The sequence below is a fragment of the Macadamia integrifolia genome, chromosome 11 (genome assembly GCF_013358625.1).
Source record: "Macadamia integrifolia cultivar HAES 741 chromosome 11, SCU_Mint_v3, whole genome shotgun sequence".
Lineage (NCBI taxonomy): Eukaryota > Viridiplantae > Streptophyta > Magnoliopsida > Proteales > Proteaceae > Macadamia > Macadamia integrifolia.
Window position 1 is genome coordinate 5,974,767 of NC_056567.1, and position 23,654 is coordinate 5,998,420.

The 23,654-nt window shown below is 36.0% G+C and overlaps 3 protein-coding genes across 3 annotated transcripts; 2 read left to right on the forward strand and 1 right to left on the reverse strand.

Annotated features, from left to right (window-relative positions):
• LOC122092866 (glycosyl hydrolase 5 family protein-like) lies at positions 1 to 4,015 on the forward strand. The gene is made up of 5 exons (XM_042663172.1): positions 1 to 384; positions 1,560 to 1,795; positions 2,802 to 3,002; positions 3,192 to 3,322; positions 3,582 to 4,015. The coding sequence occupies exons 1-5, from the start codon at positions 1 to 3 to the stop codon at positions 4,013 to 4,015; spliced, it is 1,386 nt and encodes a 461-aa protein (XP_042519106.1).
• Positions 4,016 to 11,103: 7,088 nt separating this feature from the next.
• Positions 11,104 to 14,487, forward strand: LOC122092868 (glycosyl hydrolase 5 family protein-like). Its single transcript, XM_042663173.1, has 4 exons — positions 11,104 to 11,505; positions 11,945 to 12,192; positions 12,845 to 13,365; positions 14,057 to 14,487. The coding sequence occupies exons 1-4, from the start codon at positions 11,104 to 11,106 to the stop codon at positions 14,485 to 14,487; spliced, it is 1,602 nt and encodes a 533-aa protein (XP_042519107.1).
• Positions 14,488 to 19,701: 5,214 nt separating this feature from the next.
• Positions 19,702 to 21,269, reverse strand: LOC122093432. Its single transcript, XM_042663782.1, has 2 exons — positions 20,836 to 21,269; positions 19,702 to 20,512 (listed from the first exon to the last, which is right to left on the reverse strand). The coding sequence occupies exons 1-2, from the start codon at positions 21,043 to 21,045 to the stop codon at positions 19,973 to 19,975; spliced, it is 750 nt and encodes a 249-aa protein (XP_042519716.1). The 5' UTR covers positions 21,046 to 21,269; the 3' UTR covers positions 19,702 to 19,972.
• Between the last annotated feature and the right edge of the window lie 2,385 nt (positions 21,270 to 23,654).

The window sequence follows — 23,654 nt, forward strand, 5'->3', positions numbered from 1 at the left end:
ATGGAGAAGTTCTATACCTTATTTTCCCTTCTAGTTCTTTTGATCATCTCCAAGAAGGTATTGGCTTCACCGACATTGCCTCTTCATACAAATTCAAGATGGATTGTGGATGAAGATGATAAAAGAGTGAAGCTAGCTTGTGTGAATTGGGTTGGACACCTTCAGCCAATGCTGGCCGAGGGTCTCAGCAAGCAGCCCTTGGATACAATATCAAAGAAGATTGCATCCATGGGATTCAATTGTGTCAGGCTTACATGGCCAACCTTCATGGTTACCAATGACACTTTATCCTCTATGACTGTTCGTGAGTCCTTCCAGATCTACAACCTTCCTGAAACCATCGCTGGCCTGCAAGTCAATAATCCATCCTTGCTTGATATCACTGTTTTGCAAGCTCTTCAGGCAAGACATCTTATTTCCCTATCATTTATTTTTTATTTTATGAGTAAATGTGTCCATTTATTACATCACCACACAAGCGAATCTTGCATGCCCAAATTTTTTGATACATTATATTGATATTAATCGGCAAATTTGTTAACCCATCTCAATCATATTAGGAGGAATCTACTTGATGGTGGGTCCACCAAATTATGTCATGTAGATAAGTGTTGCAGGTATTCAGGGCTCTGTAGGAAGGCCTTCCTCTATGGACCATCCAGATAATCCTACTAATTGAGTATTTTACAAATGTGAAAGTGATGATCATGTGACATAGTAGTTGATTATAGGTTATAAGACTCAAGGGTCACCATTAATTCATCATTAAACATTTTCAAGAGGGGGGAGGCATTTCCTCCTAGGAAAGGAAAGGAGTACTGTTCCAATGGCAACCTTTTTCATGCTCAATTTTTGTAGATATGTTGTCCATAATCATCTACAATTGCAAAAATTCAACATTATATATCATGTTGGCCAATGAGAGAGAGAGAGAGAGAGAGAGAGAGAGAGATAAAAACACTAGATCTCGATTTTGATTCGGTTAATGTGATTTTAGGTCCCTGCTGATGGCAATGCCGAAGGTGGGCACTTGAAATCGCTCTTGTATTTTTTTCTTTTCTCTTTAATAAAGTTTTTTGGATTTTTAGAGAGAGAGAGAGAGAGAGAGAGAGAGAGAGAGAGAGTTTTGTCCGATACTTGCACAGCCAGCTATAAAAAGGTTAGAAAGAATATTCTTTTTGTTAAAGGTCAGCAAAGTATATATTAAACCTAAAATAAAAGGATGCACAAAGATTACATCCGGGCATACCCCGACAGATAATACAAACAATACAATGAAGCAAAAACTAATGATGATAGAACTCCACCTTCGACATGGCCATACAGAGAACTACAACCACAAGATTCATTTTAAAGGGCCACCAGAGTACAAAATCAACCACTCACATCCAAAGAAAGAAACTTGGCTTAGCATATAAGCTAAGGAAGCTTCTTTTATTTGATCTAACCACCCCCCCCCCCCACACACACACAAAAAAAATATTTTATTTGAATAATTTTATTATTTTCGTTGATATTTTCTTATATATTATAACTTCAATTTGCAGGAAGTGGTTAAGAACCTTGGAGAGAACAATGTGATGGTCATATTAGACAACCATGTAAGCAAACCTATGTGGTGTTGCAACAGATATGACGGTAATGGCTTCTTTGGAGATCATTACTTCAAACCACGCACCTGGCTTGATGGGTTATACAAAATTGCAACAATGTTTAATGATGTTCCCAATGTCATTGGAATGAGCCTGAGGAATGAGCTGCGAGGACCTCGGACGAATAATAGCCTTTGGTACAAGTATGTTTACAGTTTTTTTCCCATTTTTAAACATAAATTTATACTTGCAGACATTGATATTAATGCGTTGTTCTAATCTTCCATTTAGAAGAAGATTTGGTGAGTTATCAATCATTCTCGGGGATATTGCAAAATTTCTCTTAACCCATTGTGAAGAGAAATTAAATGTCATAATTTGCAGGGTCTAACCCTCGAGAAAGTAAATCTCTAATTCGTGGTGTCTAACCCTCTAACTCTCAGTTAAAGGGTATTTATTCCAGACCTTAAACTATCGGAGATGACATCCACTCTTCCCAGAATCCAATCATAGAGTCAAATAACGAAGGGTGATCACCTCGCTACAGTGAAGAAAGAATGATACAAGATATAAATCTAAGCATCCCTAGACAAGATACAAAAATAAGCTATAAAAGTGGATACCTCTCCACCTTCTGAATTGCCATTAGCATAGAGGGCATCATGCAACCTCAAAAAAAGAGGAAAACTCTCAATCAAATATGTATCATGGTCTGTTTTGAGCATCTCATTTCTAATCTTCAGAAATACACTAATGAGGAGTAAACCAAATACTAAAGCTATGACATTTTTTCGCTTTTTTGGCTAAAGAACAAGACACCTTTTTATTTATCTATCAAATGTTTTATTATTGATAAAAAATTTGTTACTCTAACATCCTTCCCAGGAAAAAAATCTATTACATTATATAGCTATTAATGAATTTTAACATTATCTCTAAATGAAAAAAAAAAAAAAAAAAACTTATTTATTAAACTATCACCAATTTAAGGTCATATTTCACATTTAGAGGCAGATCTCAACCATATCATCTGAAAAAAAAAAAAAAGTCTAATAGCTTAAACATAACATGATTAGAGGTAAGCTGAATGTTTAGATTATAATACCTTCACTAGTTGCATCACTCTCCCCTTGAATCTAAATTTGTCATGCAATGATTCCAACAATTATAGAACTAATGACTAATGCTCTTCCGTCTTCTTTACATTAGCTTCATGCAGAAAGGAGCGGAAGTAGTGCATGATGCAAACCCCAATATTCTTGTTATTATCTCGGGTAATGACTTTGGCAAAGACTTGGGAATGCTTAAGAATGAACCACTACATGTATCTTTCAAGGAGAAGCTTGTATTTGAGGTTCATTGGTTCAGTTTCGCTGATAGTTATGGATGGAGGAATGGAAACCCTAACAATGAATGTGCAGGTCAAGTGAAATTATTTAGGGATCGTGCATTCTTTCTGTTGGATCAAGGGTATCCATTGTTTATGAGTGAATGGGGTGTGAATCTAAGGGGAAATGATTTGGCTGATAACCGGTTCTCAAGTTGTGCTTTCGCTCTTGCCGCAGAGTTGGACTTAGATTGGGCCTTGTGGGCACTTATGGGTAGTTATTACTATAGAGAAAATGTAATGGCAATGAATGAATACTATGGTGTCTTGAATTGGGATTGGTCAGAAGTCCGGAACCCAAGCTTCATGCAAAGGCTCTCAGCTCTACAGACTCCTTTTCGAGGTATGTTATATAGAATCTATTAAATGAAGAGAGAGAAAATTGATTTTATATCTATGGATCAGGACCGTTCTCGTACATTCTAGTACGTGAACCTGATCCGCTCTCTACTTGGAGAACCACCATATCTCGCAGTAATAGCCTAGGCTTTTGAGTTAGACCTTCCAACATGATATTAGAGCTAGATCCTGCGTTTCAAGAAATATAACCTTTTTTTTTTTTTTTTTTTTTTTTTGTGTGTGTGTGTGTGTGTGTGATGTAGGACCGGGTCTCTCTGATCAAGAAGAATATGATGTAATTTACCATCCATACACAGGATTGTGCATCCCCAAGAGTCCAGATGCACCACCAATAGTGCCTGTTACACTGGCTTCTTGTACCCAACCTGAAGCTTGGACTTATACACCAGAAAAGAATCTGCAAATTAAGGATACATACTACTGCTTACAAGCTGATGGAGAAGGTAAACCTATTAAGTTTGGAACGGATAGTGATTGCAACTATCCGAGTGCGAAATGGGAGAGAATAACAAGTTCCAAGTTCCACTTCTCAACAATGGTTGGCAATTCTACCTTGTGCTTGGATTTAGGCTCTAACAACACTATTGTAACAAATCAATGTAAATGCTTGACTGGATCATGTGAACCTGCTACTCAGTGGTTCCATATCATCCCTAGTACCATACGTTATGAATGACAAAGCTTTGAGATTCCTAAGATTCTGGATAGTTCTCTCTTTCGCCTCTTCAAGTAGTACTCTGACTTCAACCTACGAAAGTAGTAGTTTGTCTACAGAACGTTATCAAGTCGATGGCTCGTTGATAATCCGGAACCGTGCTGGTTGACCCGGAATCAGCAGATCCCATGGATCAAGATCGATACCCGCACTAGCACTACCCGTAGAGGCAGCGCTTCACCAGGGAAAAAAGCTTGAACTGCCGCTGGTGAATTCGTCTCTCTGACCGGAAAACCATTTTTTTTGTGGGGTGGGATGGGATGGGGTGGGGTGGGGTGGCTAAGGATGCATTTGGTGGTCATCAAGCAAACATTTCTGACGTTTTTTAGTTTTACCGGAACAAGAAAATGGAATCTTTCATTTCGTTTACATGGTTTGATTTTTTCATTTTTTTTTTCTTTAAACGAACCAGGTAAAAAAAAAGCCAGAAACGAGTTTTGTTCCAGAACGAAAAATTCTGGTTTTGACACGAAACGTCATTTCTAGAACAAAATGACTTCCAAACACAGCCTAAGAGTCGGCGAATGAATTTATTGAGAAAAAATCAGAGAAAAACAACTAAGAGAACAAAGAAGAACCAAAACGCGTTTCTGTCATTTCTGTTTCAAGAAACGGCAGAAACATAAATTTTCGTTTCTAGAAATAGAAACGGAATTGAAGGTGTTTGATAAGTCATGTTTTTAGAAGTCGATGGTAACCAATGAAAGAATTGTCACAAATCGTTTTTAGAAACGACAAAACAAGTTGGTCGTTTCTTGAATCATAAATAAGTAAAAATTTATATTTCTATTTCTAAAAATAAGTGAAACAGAACAGTTTTATCAAATGCTTTTTACTCCGTTTCTGCTGTTTCTGAAAACAGAAACGGCAGAAACACGTTTCTTGAAAGGTTATCAAACGGGCCCTTAGATTTCTATTCCACCTTTGACATTGTCATTATCAAAAAGCATATCCCAAACAATGGAAAAAACCTTAGTTAAACCTAAACCGATGACAATCTCGGGCATCGCATTCAATATTCCCTAAAGTGAAACTTGAAGGAGCGTCCCAACGCAAGGACATTCTAATAGTTACAACATGCTTTACAGCTATCCACGACTGAGGTAACTTCTCAATAGCAATGAGAAATATTGCAAAGAATTCTCTTTTCTTTGATGCAAAGGACTACAAATCCATCTCAATTATAGAATTTCTATAGTCCTAATTCCCTAATAAAAAAAGACTACAAATCCAGCCCAAAAGTAGAGGAAATACCCTCATAAGAAGCAGAACATCTTAAAGGAGCACCCATATAGTCTCTGAGAACTCCACCAGAACTAAGTATCCTAGATTATTAAGAAAGAAACCATCAATATTTATCTTGAAACAGCCCATTGGAGGTCGAACCCATTGAACTTCAGCAATCGTTTGAGAGTGCGAATTGGAGAAGCTGATCAACAACCTTTTAGAGATGAAGATCCACCACGGATTTAACACGAACAAGGACTGTCATTGAAAAATCCTGAAGATCCTTCGCAACTGACTTTACTATCGATCCAGCACCCCTGCAACGGTTCTCGAATGAGTTTTCAGTCAAGCCAAATCTGGTACAAAAGAAAATAAGGGCAGCAAGCCAAGTTTTATTGATAGGTAAAACTGCAACTTTTCTCTTCCCCCATAAGAAAATGTTCATGAATACATTGGAAATATGTCCCCCGAAGATTTTAAAAAAAAAAAAAAAAATGAAGGAATTCTGACCGTACCGTAACAGAGAAAGGATTTTCTTTTGTTATCAATCAGAAAATGGAATTTTATTAATGAATTTTAAAAACAAAGAATAATATTGAGTTATTATTCCACCTTCGGCATGGTCATAAGTGGAAAAGCAACTCAAACATACTCGAAAAAGAAAAGATTAAGAAAATCTATATTTAGGTCTTAATTGAGCATCCATTGTGCCTATCCATTGTACTTAGACACCATAGGCACTGACCTCTTAAATTAATTTCTACTTTATTTGGGTAAGGCTGGCCGGGTTGGGCTGAAATATATTTCCTAGCCCATGGTCCAGCCCGATTGCACCCCTATTCTTTGTTGACATTACCTTTGTAAGGGAGGATTGGAACGATGAAGGCACATGGTGTAATGGGGACAATGCTGGTCACATTAACCTTGACACAATATTATCCTATTCGGCCTAAGGATGTGAATTTGTAACCGAAACCGTTTACTGAAACTGAACCGATCCATTTACACCGAAACCACAAAACCATTTAGTAAATGGTGCAGTTATGGTTTTAAGTTTCAGGCCGATTAGCTAAACGGGTTGGGTTGGTTTTAATAGCGAAACCCATTGGTTTCAAACCGAATTGAAACCGTTTAAATCGATTCGATTAATCCGTATAACAATTAAATAAAGCAGGCACAGAATCGGTATATCACTTCCAAAAATATAACCCTAAGTAAAAGCGATTGGAATGAAATGGATTTGAGATGTCTCGTGTTCCCTACTTCCCTTTTCATGATTTGAATCCCTAGTTTTCTCAATCAGGTATGTACGATTAATCGATTAGTTACAAAATAACCAAATAGTCTTCATTCAATTCTTTCCATCTACTTTCTTCTTCTTCCCAGACTCTAATCTAAGGATATGATGATTCATTCATCTCTTTCATTTGCATGGCCTTGAGAATTAGGAACTTGGGTTTATGGGCTTATAAGGGAATGATCGGGGAAATGAAAAGGATCCTAGGTTATAAATCGAGTGACGGAGAATGGCCATGCAATTTCGGAACCATTTAGTAAATGGTGCGGTTATGGTTTTAGTCAAATAAATGTGAACCCAACCAATCCGCACCGTTTAAACCAAAATCGAATCGATTAACATCCTTAATTCGGCCCATGAGTCTCAAGACCTTAAAACTCATTCTGCCATATTAAGAAAGTCAGGGGTTATCAATTAGATTAGTAATCTCTCCCTAGGCAATGTGGGACTAAAGTTTGTATGCCCTCATCGATCTTCTAAATCCCCTAATACTTGTCATATTCTTGGTGGGATAGTTCACTAATCTTGCAGGAGAGTCTGGTACTTGTTATATTCTTGGGTGTTACTTTCTTCCCTCCTTTAGACATAACGTCATGTTATGTCCTCACACATTAGGGTCTACTCTGATATTATCTGTAACGTCCCGGCCCCATTAATCTTGACACAGTATTGTCCTCTTTGACCCATGGATCTCAAGACTTTAAAACACATATTTTGTATCATATAAGAAGGTTAAAAGTTATCAACTAGCCCAGTAATCTCTTCCTAGGCGATGTGACTAAAGTTTGTACATACTCACTGATCTCCCAAACTCCTTGATACTTGTTGTATTCTTGATTCAAACACCTCACCAATCCATGCCTTGACTCTCAATCCTAGTCAAACTATAGTAAGTAAGATATCAAGCAAACTCAATATTACCGCATGTGATATTAATCTTGTGAGATAAAATTAGAGTTCAAGTAAGAGAAGGCAATATTTGATTGCTATGGGTGTCCTTGAAAGCCAAGGACATCTAGCTAGAGGAGAATATCGTCCATTAACCAGCCCTGGCCGCAAGTTTCATTTGACTTGGTGCAACACAAACTTGCTTCTGATTAGGATTTGTCATTTTTCTGCTCGGTTGGGGCAACTAACCCATTGAAAACCAATTTATTTTTTAATTTTCTAATATCTAATAACTAAAATGGATATTGATTATATAGGGAGAGGTGCACAAACGGAATAGGGTCTCTTACAAATAATAATCTTGATTTATATAATATAACGCTCTCAGTCTATTATTTTATTCAGAATAATAAAATCTAGGTCATCCATTCTTATATTTAATTTATACAAAAGTTTCTAATTTCACCAACAAAATTTTGTAATTGCTTCCAAAATTCGGTATTTCTCCAATATGATTTGACCCCTTTGATAAAACAATGGTTAATTAAAATTAGTTTGACCATAGCAAAAATCAAGGTCAATCAGACCTAATCATGGACAATTAAGGCCTGACTGGATTGACATGAATCCAATAAAATTGGGTTGTGCCGAGCTTGAATTTTGAAGTCTTAGGATTGAACTGAGATTTTAAGAAACTCAATCCAACAGGATCCTGTTTTTCCCCTACTACATATGACCGTTTTGTGATTGTAACCTTAAGATCAGTGGCTACTAACTAATAATTTTATTTTCCTTTTTTTTCTGTTTTGCTAAAGAATAATTTTATCAAAGAAGAGCAAAATTCATTTTTTTGCTTTTGCTTTTTGTTTTTTCTTTTAGCCAATAAAAATCAATTGACAGTCACAAAAAATAAGGCAAGTACGGATCCTCACCTTGGACATAACCATCGGTAGGAACTTGAGATATTTTAAAGCCCTATGGACCTCACATGATTCCCCTTGAACAGAGCCTTTAATGATTAAAAATATAACAGGATAGGTGGAAACATCAAGGGAGTGTTGTCAAATTAAATGCAAATCCCAATTAATACCTGCCACATCGATATCCACTTAGCAATAAAATTGCAGTATAATCTAGTTCTGAAACTATAGTGAAAAATTCAAATCTAAGAGCCAAAATTCCCATCCAAGATAAAAATGAGAATATGATTGAATTTGATTACATAATTGGACATGTACGTAATCCAGATCGAACAGGTCGACAGGAATCTAGGGATCTTTCAAATTGATCCACTTTAATGGAATAATATTAAAAATAAAATGTATAACTTTTGTAATGTGGAGTTGTGGTTCTTCTCCTCTATTGATGGTAATGTCAAAAATGGAAGAGTGATCTCGGTTTTTGCCCTCCTCAGTGTATATGTTCCTAGTATCTTCTAGACCCAGCTTATATATTTTTATTTTTCTTCTTTTCTTCTCATTTTAATACAGATGATTTTTTTGCGAAAAAAATTAGGTGATGACAAGTTGCAAGAATTGATCTATTACCCCAAACTTGTGGCCAAATAAATTGAAAAATTCACTACCCCTTTAGGTTTATAAATACCCTCCTAGATTTTTCGTACTTTTTAAAATATCCTTTGAGATTCTATTTCTTTGGTTGCAAGCCCGGATAACAAGAAAGTTCTTGCAACTTGGGTAATAGCAAAAGACTTAAAAAAACAAAAATTGCAGATGAGCTTCTAGCTCAATGACAGATAGCTAGACAGTTGTGTCTAGTGTAAGTCCAAAGAAGGTCGATAGTTAACCTCCTATCCCCTCACCGTTCTTGATATAATATTAATAGTAGTTTAATAGTTAGTAATAAGTGTGGTCCATTGAGCCCTCTTAATAGCCCCTCTTAAATCATGTTCTGGCCTCTTGTGGAGTCCATTACTGGCCCCATTATGAGCCATGCAAAAAAAGAAAAAAAATGTGATAAGATTATAAGTCATCACCATCCTATATTCCTATGTGGCACACAAGAGAAAATGGATTGGTTTTTCATACGATCACCTGGTTGTGTGAGCCCGTATCCAACAGCTGTTCTTTTTATTATCAAATATATCATTTTTATCCTTGTAATGGCAAAAGGTGGGACAAATATTGAATGTTGATTCGTTATCATAAGAATAGCGGATCCTATCGCTACACAAGATACAAAACTCATTCTACATGAAATGGAAATCATTAATGAAAATAATTTTTCCGTTACTCAAAATGCCCACTCTTCCTCCCAATCCACACTAATTTGGTCAGAATCATCACCAGTCCACCACTACCATCTAAGGATGTGAATTTGTAACCGAAACCGTTTATCAAAACTGAACCGATCCGTTTACACCGAAACCGCAAAACCGTTTAGTAAATGGTGCGATTATGGTTTCAAGTTTCAGGCCGATTAGCTAAATGGGTCGGATCGATTTTAACTGTGGAACCCGTTGGTTTCAAATCGAATTGAAAACTATTTAAATCGAACCGTTTAAACCAAACCGTTTAAACCGATCTGATTAATCTGTATAACAATTAAATAAAGAAGGGACAGTAATCCGTATAACAATTAACAATTAAATTAAGTGTTCATCCTGCTTTGGTATGATTTATTGCAATTCAATTCAAGTTTAGGCTTTAGATCATGAACTTGTAATCCATATATGTTACTATGTTATTATGTTATCATAGATAGGGTGTTTTGATTGAACCACCTGTCATTTTAATATTTTATGCTGTAGAATGTTGGATTTGAATGTTGTATGATATTAGTTCTAAATGTTTGAGAATGATCATGCAAAGAAATAGCACTAGATTATCAAATTAAGATATACCATCGTTAATATAGAATCTCTTATTTGTGGTTGCCAATTATTTTTTGATAAGCTTTTGATCTTCAGTTTAGAGATGGTTCAAGTTATAATAAACTGATTGTGAACCGTTTTACAAACTGTATGGAATAAATCGAAATCGAAACCGTTTAAAATCATGAAACCGACACCGTTTAAAAATCGTAGAAACCGAAACCATTTACTAAACGGTCACGGTTTCAGAAAGTGAAACCGTTTAGTAAATAGTACGATTATAATTTTAATCAAATAAATATAAACCAAACCGATCCACACCGTTTAAACTAAAACCGAAACAATTAACACCCTTACTACCATCCTCTTTAGTAGCTCTACCGCTTCCATGGTACCAGACCGTGACTTCCCACTCTCTCTCTCTCACGGCAGTACTTAAGCCACATCTACCCATAGCCAATATAAATTCAGAAGAGAGAGTGAGGTGTATATCAAGATACATATTTTAATCCAAATAATACCGTAGGAGAAAAATCCAGATCAGCCAAGATAAATTCAAAGGATTGGATTTTATGGATTTCGTAGTCTAATCAGTTAGCAGGGTAGACTGTCACACAGTGGACCAAAAACCTTTAAATACTATTAATAGGCTTTGGATTCGTGGACCCAATTCCAATGAAACTATTAATAGACTTTGGATTGCCTCCAACTCACCTTCTAACCGTTGGGTCATCTATATAAGTAATCACTCACTCTTTGGCAAACTCATCAACCAAACTCATCAGCACAAATTCTAAAAGAGACATGGAGAAGTTCTATACCTTATTTTCACTTCTAGTTCTTTTGACCATCTCGCAGAAGGTGTTGGCTCTGCCAACATTGCCTCTTCATACAAATTCAAGATGGATTGCGGACGAAGATGATATAAGAGTAAAGCTAGCTTGTGTGAATTGGGTTGGACACCTTCAGCCAATGCTGGCTGAGGGTCTCAGCAAGCAGCCTTTGGATACAATATCAAAGAAGATTGTATCAATGGGATTCAATTGTGTTAGGCTTACATGGCCAACTTTCATGGTTACCAATGAGACCTTATCCTCTATGACTGTTCGTCAGTCCTTCCAGACCTACAACCTTCTTGAATCCATCGCTGGCCTGCAAGTCAATAATCCATCCTTGCTTGATATCACAGTTTTGCAAGCTCTTCAGGTAAGCCAATTTTATTTATTTATTTTGAATTTTGCATATCCAAATTCTTTTGCAATATGGTATAAAAATCACTCGTCAAATTTGATGGTTTATCTCAATCATATTCGGAAGAATATAATAAGTCCATCCACCTAATTATATCATGTGGATGAGTAGAGAAGATATTTGGGACTATTTAGGAAGGCCTTCCTACGTGGGTCATCCATAAAATTCAACCCAACAAGTAATTTACAAATGTGAAAGCGATTACGTGACATAATGGTTGGTTATAGATTATATGACTCAAGGGCCACCACCAGTACATTTATTAAATTAACATTGTCGAGGGGGGAGGGATTCCATAGAAGGATGGAAACCATTGTTCCATTGGCAATTTCTTCATTCTCAAATTTTGTATATATGTTGTCCATAAACTTCTTATTATGACTTCAATTTGCAGGAAGTGGTTAAGAACCTTGGTGAGAACAATGTGATGGTCATATTAGACAACCATGTAAGCAAACCTATGTGGTGTTGCAATAGATATGATGGTAATGGCTTCTTTGGAGATCATTACTTCAAACCACGCACCTGGCTTGATGGGTTATACAGAATTGCAACAATGTTTAATGGTGTTCCCAATGTCATTGGTATGAGCTTGAGGAATGAGCTGCGAGGACCTCGGACGAATAATAGTGTTTGGTACAAGTATGTTCATAACATTTCCCATTTTTAGTAGAAGTTTATGCTTAGAAACATAAATATTTCATGCATGATTCAAATCTTCAATTGAGAAGAAGATTTGATGAGTTATTAATTGTTTGCAATACTTTAAATCTCAATGAGGCAAATTGAAGATCAGCTAAATCCCAATGAGCAAGTATTGCGAATCTATTTACTTGGAGCCTAAACCTACGATTTTCTTTTTCACCAACTTTTTTTTTTTTTTTTTTTTTTTTTTTTTACTAACAACGGGTATCCAGGCCTTCGTCTGGACTAGTCCCGTGGATCCATACTGACCCCACAACCGTATAGACCTGGTCATACCGGGGTTAAATGAAAACCATTCAACTTTCACTAAAAGCATTGAAGAGCACTAAACACCCCTTGTGAGTGGCCCAAGGTGTGCCTAGTGGGAGTCGGACTTAGGACGTCCAAGTTTACGGCTTGTACCAAGTTCGTTGCTCACCAACTGAACTACCCCCTTGGTTACAAGAAGATTTTTCATATATTGGTAACTCAAATGGGGGCTATATTAGGATACCTTCACTATTTGGCATCATCTAAATGTGTAATGAAATGCTTTCCAATTACTACCATAGAACTAACGACTAATGCTTTTCCATCCTCTTTTCATTAGTTTCATGCAAAAAGGTGCGGAAGTAGTGCATGATGCAAACCCCAATATTCTTGTTCTTATCTCGGGTAATGACTTTGATAAAGACTTGGGAATGCTTAAGAATCAACCATTCAATGTATCTTTCAAGGAGAAGCTTGTATTTGAGGTTCATTGGTATAGTTTTGCTGCTACTGATGCTTGGATGCATGGCAACCCCAACGATGTATGTGCAAGTCAAGTGCATTTTTTGAGGGATCATGCATTCTTTCTACTGGATCAAGGGTATCCATTGTTTATGAGCGAGTGGGGGGTAAATCTAAGAGAAAGTAATGTAGCTGACAACAGGTACTCAAGCTGCTTTTTCGCTCTTGCGGCAGAATTGGACTTAGATTGGGCCTTGTGGACACTTATGGGTAGTAATTACTATAGAGAAAATGTTATGGCAATGAATGAATATTATGGTGTCTTGAATTGGGATTGGTCAGAAGTCCGGAACCCAAGCTTCATGCAAAGGCTCTCTGCTCTACAGTCTCCTTTCCGAGGTATGTCATCTACCATTCTATTTCAATCATACATACTTGAAAAACCATCTCATGGTTAGGGGTGTCAACGGGTCGGTCCGGCTCGGTTTCGGTCTGGATTGAGTCGGTTTTGGTGTGGGAAGGCTGAAACCAAAACCGAACCAATAAGGAAATTCCAGTTTTGGTTTGGTTTCGATTTCAGTGCGGTTTGATTTCGGTTTGTCTTTGGTTTCTTAAATCGATTTGTAATTGGGTTGGTTTCGATTTTTGGTCCAGTTTGGGTTCGACTTTTCATAAAAATGTATACAACAAAACTATGTAAATTTTGGTTTTTTAATGAATTTTGGAGTGTTTTGGTTTCTTACCGGTATGGTTTCGGTTTCGATTTTGGTCCAACTTTTGAGGTGGTTTCGGTTTGGTTTTGGGTTCATCCAGTTTCCGATGTGGTTCGGTTTTGTTTTGGGATTGCAATACTCCAAACTGAAACCAAACCAATAAGGCTTCAGTTCGGTTTGGTCCGGGCTGTTATCGGTTTGATCCAACCGGTTTCACTGGTTCGATTTAGGGTTTGACACCCCTATTCATGGTAATAGTCTAGGCTTTTGGGTTAGACCGTCCAACATGGTATCAAAGCTAGATTATCATTCCTACCTCATGCATCTATTTCCAAGAGTTTCATTCCCCCTTTTTTTTTTTTTTTTTTCTGATGTAGGACCGGGACTTTCTGATCAAGAACAATATGATGTAATTTACCATCCATTAACGGGATTGTGCATTCCTAAGAGTCCTGATGAACCAATAGTACCAGTTACACTAGGTTCTTGTGCTCAACCTGAAGCTTGGACCTATACACCAGAAAAGAATCTACAAATTAAGGATACATACTACTGCTTACTAGCTGTTGGTGAAGGTAAATCTGTCGAGTTTGGAGCTGCTGGTGCTTGCAACAGACCGACTGCCAAATGGGAAAGAATAACAAGCTCGAAGTTCCACTTCTCAACAAAGGTTGACAATACTACCTTGTGCATGGATTTAGGCTCTAACAATACCATTGTCACAAATCAATGCAAATGCTTGACTGGATCATGTGAACCTGCTACTCAATGGTTTCATATCATCCCTAGCACTATACTTTATGATTGACAAAGTTTCGAGATTCCTAAGATGTACACTAGAAATTCACCTTCATAAGAAAAAATTTAAGAGAATTACCTGCTTTTATGTAATCCAATTGATTTTTCTAGTAAAAGAATACTATTTATATAAATTGCAAGCATTGTTACCACTCACATTTCTTCGTAAAATGTATATTGTATCTTCAAAACACTGATCGAATACCAAAAGTAATAAAAAAATTTGTGATAATCAAATAATCACATCGACCAATGAATTGTCAGGAAGATATTTTAATTACCCAAACTTTTATTTACTAGAATTTACAATGTGTAAGGTTGTCTTTGTTTATCAAGAAATGGATGGAAAAAAAAAAGTATAATAGTTTGGTTAGTATGGTAAAGAAAGGGGGAAAATTAAGGGGCAAAAAATCACGAAGAGAGAGATGCAGTCGCAAGCCTTGGTGATGGTGGAGCTTGAGGGGTTTAATCAAATGTAATTGTTGGATGTCCAAAAAATGGATTAGATTAATTACGTGTCAAATTTCATACTCAAGTTATATCATATATTCCCATTTACTTGCATGATCCGTCTTACGAATCCAAGTATTGCTATGTTGTTTCTCGATAATACTAGATTGTTTTCGTACTCTCACATCTCAATTCTATTTCAAGCTAAAGCTTGACATATAAGCAATGACGTTGGTGCCTACCCATTCTACCTACTTTGTGGCATTCCTCCCTCACCATGGATTATCATTGTGCTACAATGAGTGTCTAGAAATAATAAAGGTCATTTTGGATCTCCAACATATATGGGGACACATGATTGTGATGATAAATTCGTAGGTGAAGAAAAACTTGGATTTGGATCCTCACCAACAATTGACACTCCAACCACCCTCCATTCAGGCGCATATATGTCTAGGACTACTTACCAATCACCTGGTGTTGCATTCCCCTATGTGTTGAGATGCATGTCTATCTCTAGTTAGAAGATGGTTGGAGAGAGCAATCGTTAGAGACGAGCAGAATTTGAAAAACATTTCCTATCTAATAAAATAATTTCAATCTTGATTAACAGCCCTCACAAATGTCATTTAGTCATTGACCACCTACATTAAATATTAAAACTTGTGCAAGTGTCTGGAAACTAACCTAGAAGATAATTCGCTAAGCAAGTAACATAGAAAAATACACTAACAAAGTGTGAAATAATGTTATCATATATCAAAAGGACAACAAAGTCATTCCATGTAACAAAAAAAGAGATAAACACAAAAATAACATTTTCCTCTAATATAAATATAGAACTAGAATTGGTCAATGTCTGGTAGCTACACTCTTATTTCTACCTTGGGAGAATTTGCAAGCAACAAACATTGTCATCCCTTTTAAATCTCTCACTTTAATAAATATCATTTATTTTTTGTCCATTTATTTCATCCCCATCAACATGAAAATAAATGGCCACGACAAGTAGCAATTAAGCATATTAAATGATCAAGAGAGTCCATTAGGCTTTAATGTTTAAAGGGTCCCATTAGACTCTTAAACTCTCCTGCCTAGTCCTCCTCTCTCACACGCATCCTAATTAATATCTGCCCCCAAACCCCAACTAAAGCCAACGACAACAATTACGCGTGACATTTAATGGAACCCCCTTTGAGAGCGACGGAATTATAGCCAACCCTACGCGCACATTAGCCCCTACCAACTCATTAACATGCGCATTCATTCAATGCTAGGAGACTTCGCCAATTAAAAACCTAACAAAATCTATCGCATTTAATGACATTAGTTGTCGTGACTCGTGACACGCCACTCGTGTGTATGGCTAAGCGACTTCCTCTAGTCTTGACACGTGGTATAAAATTAATGTTGGCCCAACTATGTCAGTCCGTTTGGCCTGATCTGGTTTGCCACTTTAAGATCCCCCATTGGGACTGATCCATCTTACGTAATCAAAACTCATATCTTACGCATGGTTCTATTCATATAAATGGTATTAATGTACGGTATCTTGTATTTTATTGTAATTTAATTCAAGAAGTATTGATATAAGTGTCTTCGACGTTCTGATAGGATAAACTGATGGTCATTTGAGGGTAGTTTTATATTTTCTAAATTAGGATTTTTTGCTATATATTTATAACGATGATTTTTTTCTCTACAATGCAAGTGATTTTGAGAATGTAGGTAATCTTGCCGAACCTCTTAAACATACATACGTTATTTGTTTTTGTTTTTCAATATCTTCTATAACGTTTTAGGGTTGTGTTTTCTACAAACCATTGATTGGATATCAATTTTTAATTAGCTAATTAATTGTTTATCTATAAATGGATTCTAATCAAGATTTAGATCTGTTGGATTGGAAAAAGGGCTCTAATTGGACTTTAAATGTGTTTCGCTAATAATCAGTTGGTCTCGATCGAACACCCTTGCATTGAGAACAACTGATTATAAACAGATCAGACTTGAGTCACTCACATTTATTAATCATGCTACGTTGATTTGGGCTTTAAATGATCGTGGCTAACGACGTGAGCCTAAAATTGATCGACGAGGCTCTTCTATTACGCAATAGAGACAACACAACACCATGAAACGTCTCCAGACATGCACCCATATATTAGATTTTGTGTTGAGACGTTCCAGAGCGTTGGATCTTGCCTGTAACCTCAATTCCACAGTGGTGGAGTCGGATCAGAAATTGGGACATTAGCTGGGCCCACTTTTTTAAACACGTGGAGAATAATGGTTGAAGAAGGTTTTCCACGTCGGCGGCTTAGAATCGAAGGGTTTGAAAATCAGAGGCTGCTTCAATTAAATGCGGAGTTTGAATAAGTGAGGCTTTTAATGAAGGAAAGTTGGTTTTATTGATGGTGACGGAGAGATGACGTGAGGTTTTGAGATTGGCAGGTTGGGCACTTGGGCTTTAAAAGGAAGGTCGGCTAATCGGCTTTGATTAACTGCCGTTAACTATGCCGTCATTTTTGGAATTTAATGGAAATATTCTTTCCTTATTAATGCTCCGAAATTGGGTGGTGGTAATTCAATGGGGAGAGGGGGAGGAGTTGACTAAAATACCCTAACCAATCAATCTTAATAAATGAGCTGTGAGTGGAAATTTAAATTTACATAAATACCCTTTATCCTAATATTAATTACGGTCTTTGTCTAGCATTTAATGCTAATTGTGTGGTCCTTGCTGATTCATTGAAGTTGACAGAAATTCCATAACAATTAAGTTCCATAAATAGTGTAATATTCAAATGACCTAAATAACCTCCATCTTTTCTTTTAATAATAATTTAAGAAAAAACTGCACACACCGCCGGTGTATCGCAAGCTTCCAACCTCTTGGTCGCTTGTTGTCCATCACTCTTCTCCTCTTCGAATTGATAGAATAGGATCCTGATCCTCTCTAAGACCCCAGGGTTTTATGTCTCTCTCTCTACTGTTTTGTATGCCTCTCTCTTCATTGGTACTAGGGGTGCTATAGGTATTAACAGTAAAGGTTTTGTATCACTCTCTCCTAATTTCTTTGGAATTAGACCCCTCTCAAAGTGCATCCAATGCACATCCAATCATCAAGGGTGCGTGCCTTGGTGTTGTTGTGCCTTAAGGCACTGGAAAGGATTCAGGTCTCAATTCTCTCATTTTATATTTCCTATTTTCTCTCTCTTATTTCCCTGCCCTTTGTACATGATACCTCATCTTGCACCCTTATTAGTCACTTTCTAACTTATTGCACACAAGTGGTGTGTCTATCCCTCTTTTTTTTGTTAGAAGATCAGATTTGTATTGAAGATAATTAAATAAAAAAATTACACAGAAAATAGAGAAGAAGAATACCCTAGCCTAAAATCACAATCAATGGAGAATAAAAAGAGTCCACCTTTGACATTGTCAGCTGCAAGCTCTTCTCACGTCTGTTAAATAAAATAGCAATCTTGATCTTAAGTCTGCATCTTTAACCAACTCCTCATTATTGTGAATCTCAGTAAACCAACTATATCTGTTGAATTTATTGCAATTACTCGAGTCAAATTTTTTGGTCTTCCATTTTCCCAGAACGTTCGTGGTTGTGTTTGGTTAGTTTTCTGGTCGGCGAGGAGGTGGCCTGGCGAGATGGGAATTGTCAAATTTTGAGATTTAAAAGTTGTAACTTGGACGGAATAAGTTCTTCCTCATTGAAAAAGGAAACTGAAAAGGGCATTGAAGGAGAGGGTAGTTTTCAAAACTAGGCTAGAATTACCAAGAAAATATCTTTTTGTAATTATTATGTTTGGCAAAATGGAAAAAGCACATTAGGGTAGTTGGGGATGCAAGTCCAATGCCCTCCTATTTTGTCACATGACATGTTTTAGATGAATAAATTATCTCTTGAAAGGATAAATGTGACCATGTATGAATTTTTCAATTTTAAGGTCCTAAATTATTTTACTTATATTTTTTTTAATAGGGATATTTCCATTTACATGGCTTGTTTAGATGTATCGAGTTATGTCATAATATATGTACTTGATAAAAAATGAGATTCGTGCTTACTATCCATATTTCCAGTAAAAGAAATGAAATCTTGAAGGATAATTCAAAAAATACTAAAAGTTAGAAAGGTATTTATAAATTAAAAAAAGAAAATGAATTATTCAATTTCCTTGGCTAATAGCCTTGGTAGTAGGAATTTAGCTGTTATTAGGCAGCTTCCAAAAAAAATCGAAACTGATGTAGTGGTTCCTTAGTTTATTCTCTTGCGTGTCTTTCCAAGTGTATGGTAACGTACGTTTCATTCTACCCATACATGACGGAATATGTATTGAGAGTTATAAAGCTATAAATCCACATCACATGGTTGAGGTCCTTGATGGTTTCATATAATTGAGAAGCTTTCTCCATTCTCTCAATCCTAATATTTTAACGTTTTGGATTAGACCCTCCAACACAATCTTTCAATAAATTTATTTACACAATTCACTCCATCTCCTCATGTGAATTATTATATTATTATTTTTTAAATAATAATTAAGATAATCAATATGAGAAGGTCCAAAGAACCAAGAATCCTCTCCCTTCAATCATTTCCTCTTAATTGCTATCCAATTAGTTGATCCCTTTAATCCATTCTCACCGGTTCAATGAATTATCAAATTAAGGTTTAGAACTTAAGAGGCATTAACTTCTATAACCTTCAACAACCATTAACTACCCTTAATAATATCCTCATAAACTTAAATGATTGATCCTAACCATCCATTTCCACTGGTTCCTTTGATCAAATGCCATCAAATTGTGGGTCCCTTCTATACAATCCCAACTTCCAAAGCAACAACAGAAACAAAGAACTTTCAATATCCTTCCTATATTAAATCCAAAAATCTTAATCCCATGTTTAAAAATGTAATAATAACTAATTAATAACTAACCTATCCAGTAATGATTTATCTATCATTTACAAAAATTAAACCAAAAAAAAATCCCCAAGAACCAATTTTGTTCTTCCCTTCTTCTCAAATGGTTGAACTGTTGAGATCGATTTTTGGTTTCTTCTGCAGAGGAATTGGAACAATGGAATCACAACGAGGGCACTTGGGATTGTTCTTCGAGATCAAAACGTAAAGCAAGCAACCAGGACAACCAGCAGCGAGTAACAAATCAGAACCAGATTCAAACCCAGATGAAGATGATGATTTCTCTTCTCCTTCCTCTGTTTCCTTTGCTGTTTCTTTAATTGAAGAAGAAGAACCAGACGCATACGAAGACGATGAACGTTTCTTCCCCGATTCTCTTTCTGCTCTCTCCAAAGCTGATTTCACCTTATCCAGAGTACATACGCTCTGATAATCAAAAGAAGGAATCAGTCTTAATTCCAAAAGCGTATCTTCCAAAGGGTTTGATGATGCTGTTAGAGGAGGAAAGTTCAAATCTTGAAGCTCCGGACCACTTCGATCCTTTAATGGTTGTTGTTGATGATGATAATGTTTGTGTTCTGAACCCGATGATGATGATGAGATTGACGAATTGCATCTCTGTAGGTAGACCTTGCCAGACTGTAGCAAAGAGACAGAAATAATTTATATGTAATCGAAGTTGCAGAGATTGTCATCGAAGAACATATAACTAAAGAACAATTTAATCGGAGAAAAAACAAGTCTTGGGAACAAATTTAATCGAAACAGAGCAGTCGAAGAACATAGAACAAAATTGGGTATAAATTCAAAAAAGGGTTCCGATGAACATATTAATCAAATTTAATCGAAACAGAGCAGTCGAAGAACATAGAACAAAATTGGGTATAAATTCAAGAAAGGGTTTTGATGAAGAAATCATCTAAGGAAATGAATGAATTAAGAATTTATGAAAATTCACAAACCTGCATATCGAGGCGCTTCTCCCAGCCACTGGGAACCTGCAAATCAAGATCTAATTCCGTGGAAGAGAACCCACCACCACTACTACCTCCAAGCAAGTCTCTAGTAATCAAATTCTTCGATTTCCCACCACTACTTTCGTTCTTCAACTCATCTTCTTTGTACCCATTCAGAATTTGCATCAGACAACTCACATCCGCTGCCATTATCATGAGTAGAATAGAATTCCTTCTTTTCCTTCTTCAGAGAAAGAACTTCAAGAACGAAAACCAGAGGAAGATAAAAAGATTAAAGGGCATTGGAATTTGGAGAGGACGGAAGATTTGAAATCTGGAATCTAAATTTATAAGAGAAATCAGTAAATGAGAGAGAATCCGTTAAAAGAGATTATTAGAGGAGAGGACGAAAATAATGGAAGGTAGGGCTGTCAGTAACGGCGGCATTAAATGCTAGAGAGAAGAGAGAGAAGTAATAGTTGCGATTTCAATTCTGCACCAAAACGAAACTGACGTCATTGTTCTCTTCCAATAAAAAACCAATAATATATAAATAGGTTCATTTTTCGAGGACGGCTCGTTTGTTGACAAAAATGTCCGAATTTTCGCCACGTGTTCATAATTGTACGATCAAATCTGTGGATGCATAGAAAAGTTTTTTGTTTCATAAAAAAAAAAGCATAAAAAAGTTTTTTTTTTTTTTAATAAGATAGAAAAGTATTTAATTGAATTAGATTATGAAGTTTGGTATTTTAAAAAAAATTATGAAGTTTGATATGTATTTAATTTACACTTAGATCAGTTTAATTGAACCAATCAAAATTGATTGATTTGAATTGAAATTGATCAACTGAATTCTTTATTGGAATGGTATTGGTTTTGATTTTTATAAATTGAAATTATGGAACCATACAATAGGACAGATTAAAAAAAAAAAAAAAACCATGTGAATTATATGTAGGAAAATACAGATATAGATTAATAATAATAATGAGAACATTTCTTTTACCTTCTTTTCCTTTATTTCATGGATAAGCAGGAGCCAATGAGAGGGCTCGCATATGCATAAAAAGGGGTTGTATTTTCTAGGTTTCAAAAAGATGAAGACATTTCACTGCCCTTTGTGTCTAAATGTAAGAATAGTATGACTGTGGATATTGGCCTCAATTTGGATTGAACAACATCTAATTGATCCATTTCTATCAAGAATGATATATACAAAAATCCAAAAAAAAAAAAAGGTAACTAAGTATCTTATTATTTCAATTTTTACTTCTAATTTAATCTCCTAAATAAATATAAAATAAGATCGAACCGATCATTTGACACCCCAAGACCTCTCTACCTAACCATAATTACCATATAATCCCACCAAGGGGCTTGATGATTCATCTTTATAAGCTTATAGGGTCTGAGTCCTAAATAATAATAATAAAAAAAAAAAATTGAAAGGATCGGTGCAACCCATCTCCAATTTGAAAAGACACAAGTGTCTTATACTTGCTAGTTGGTGAAAGGATAGGGGAAATTGGTCAGTGTTGGTGGATCATTAAACCAAGTTCTAAAGTGTACCATACAAGTTGTATTATTAATCAAAGTTCGAAAATCATGTTCTTCGATCCTTTTATTTATTTTTTTATTTTTTAATATTGACTTGACTCAGGTTAGAGATCCTGTGTGGTTATTGTACTGATGCATTGAGTATCTAATGGTTGGGAGTCTTTGTGGTGTATACCTAGGTGCTTTAGTCACGGGATGCTCACTGCACTTGTAGAGGATCTGGATTCCTTGGATGAGTCAAAGTTGATAATTTGGGCGAGTCATGTTTTTTTCCTTGTTCTTTAATATCTTTTTCTGCTTTATTGAGGATGAATTGAGACTATGGTTACTTCATAGGTGAGAAGATAAAATAAATTAATATTACAGACAACGAATAAAAGTTCTTAAGTTTTGTTTCATTATAGATCAAAATTTTGGTATATGAATAATACATGACCCAATAAAAAGAATAGACGTGTTCGAGAGTTTTACAAGACTCAAGAAAAAATACAGAGCCAATGAAGACTTGAGTCTAGTCTAATCATTTTTGAAACGTAGCCGAGTTTTTATGACTCTTGATTAGGTTTCATATTTTTTTTTTCTTCACTCAACTCAGGTGTATCTGGCTCCTCTCCCTATGGCCTAGGGACGAGAGAGTGATCCTAGTGCTGGAAAGACTTGGGCATGCATCCATAGGTCATCTCAGTCCTAGAATCACTCTCTGGTCCTGGACTCCATGGAGAAGAATCCTATCCACTTTGGTGTCTCTACCAAGTCAAAACCTAATTGCCAACAATGCTATTAATTTAACAGATGAAGATGAACTGACCTTAATCAATTTTCTTGCACGATTGGTATTGGGGTGACAATGGATCAGGTTCTATTAATCCTAGGTTGAGTCATAATACATGTTAGGTCAACCATAGAGTACAAATTAATATAGTAATAATTATTAAATCCCACCACTCATTAATGTCTTCGTTTTGGGATAGTTAATTGGGTTATTATATGGATCAATCTAAATTGAATTGGTATTAACGGATAACAGCTCAGATCCTCAATGTGAATATGACTCATAATGAATCGAATTTTTGAAAATATTATTGTGAAAGCTTACCTTTCAAGGTACCATCCTTTCTTGAAATGCTCTAAATTGATGTAATTTAAGCTTAGTTGAACACTAATGGAGGCATGGTAGTTGGGACTTGGGACAGGTTTGATGGGTCTAATTAGGCTTTGAATTGGCTCCGGGTTTCACTCTTTAAATTCCTAGTCAATTTGGGATG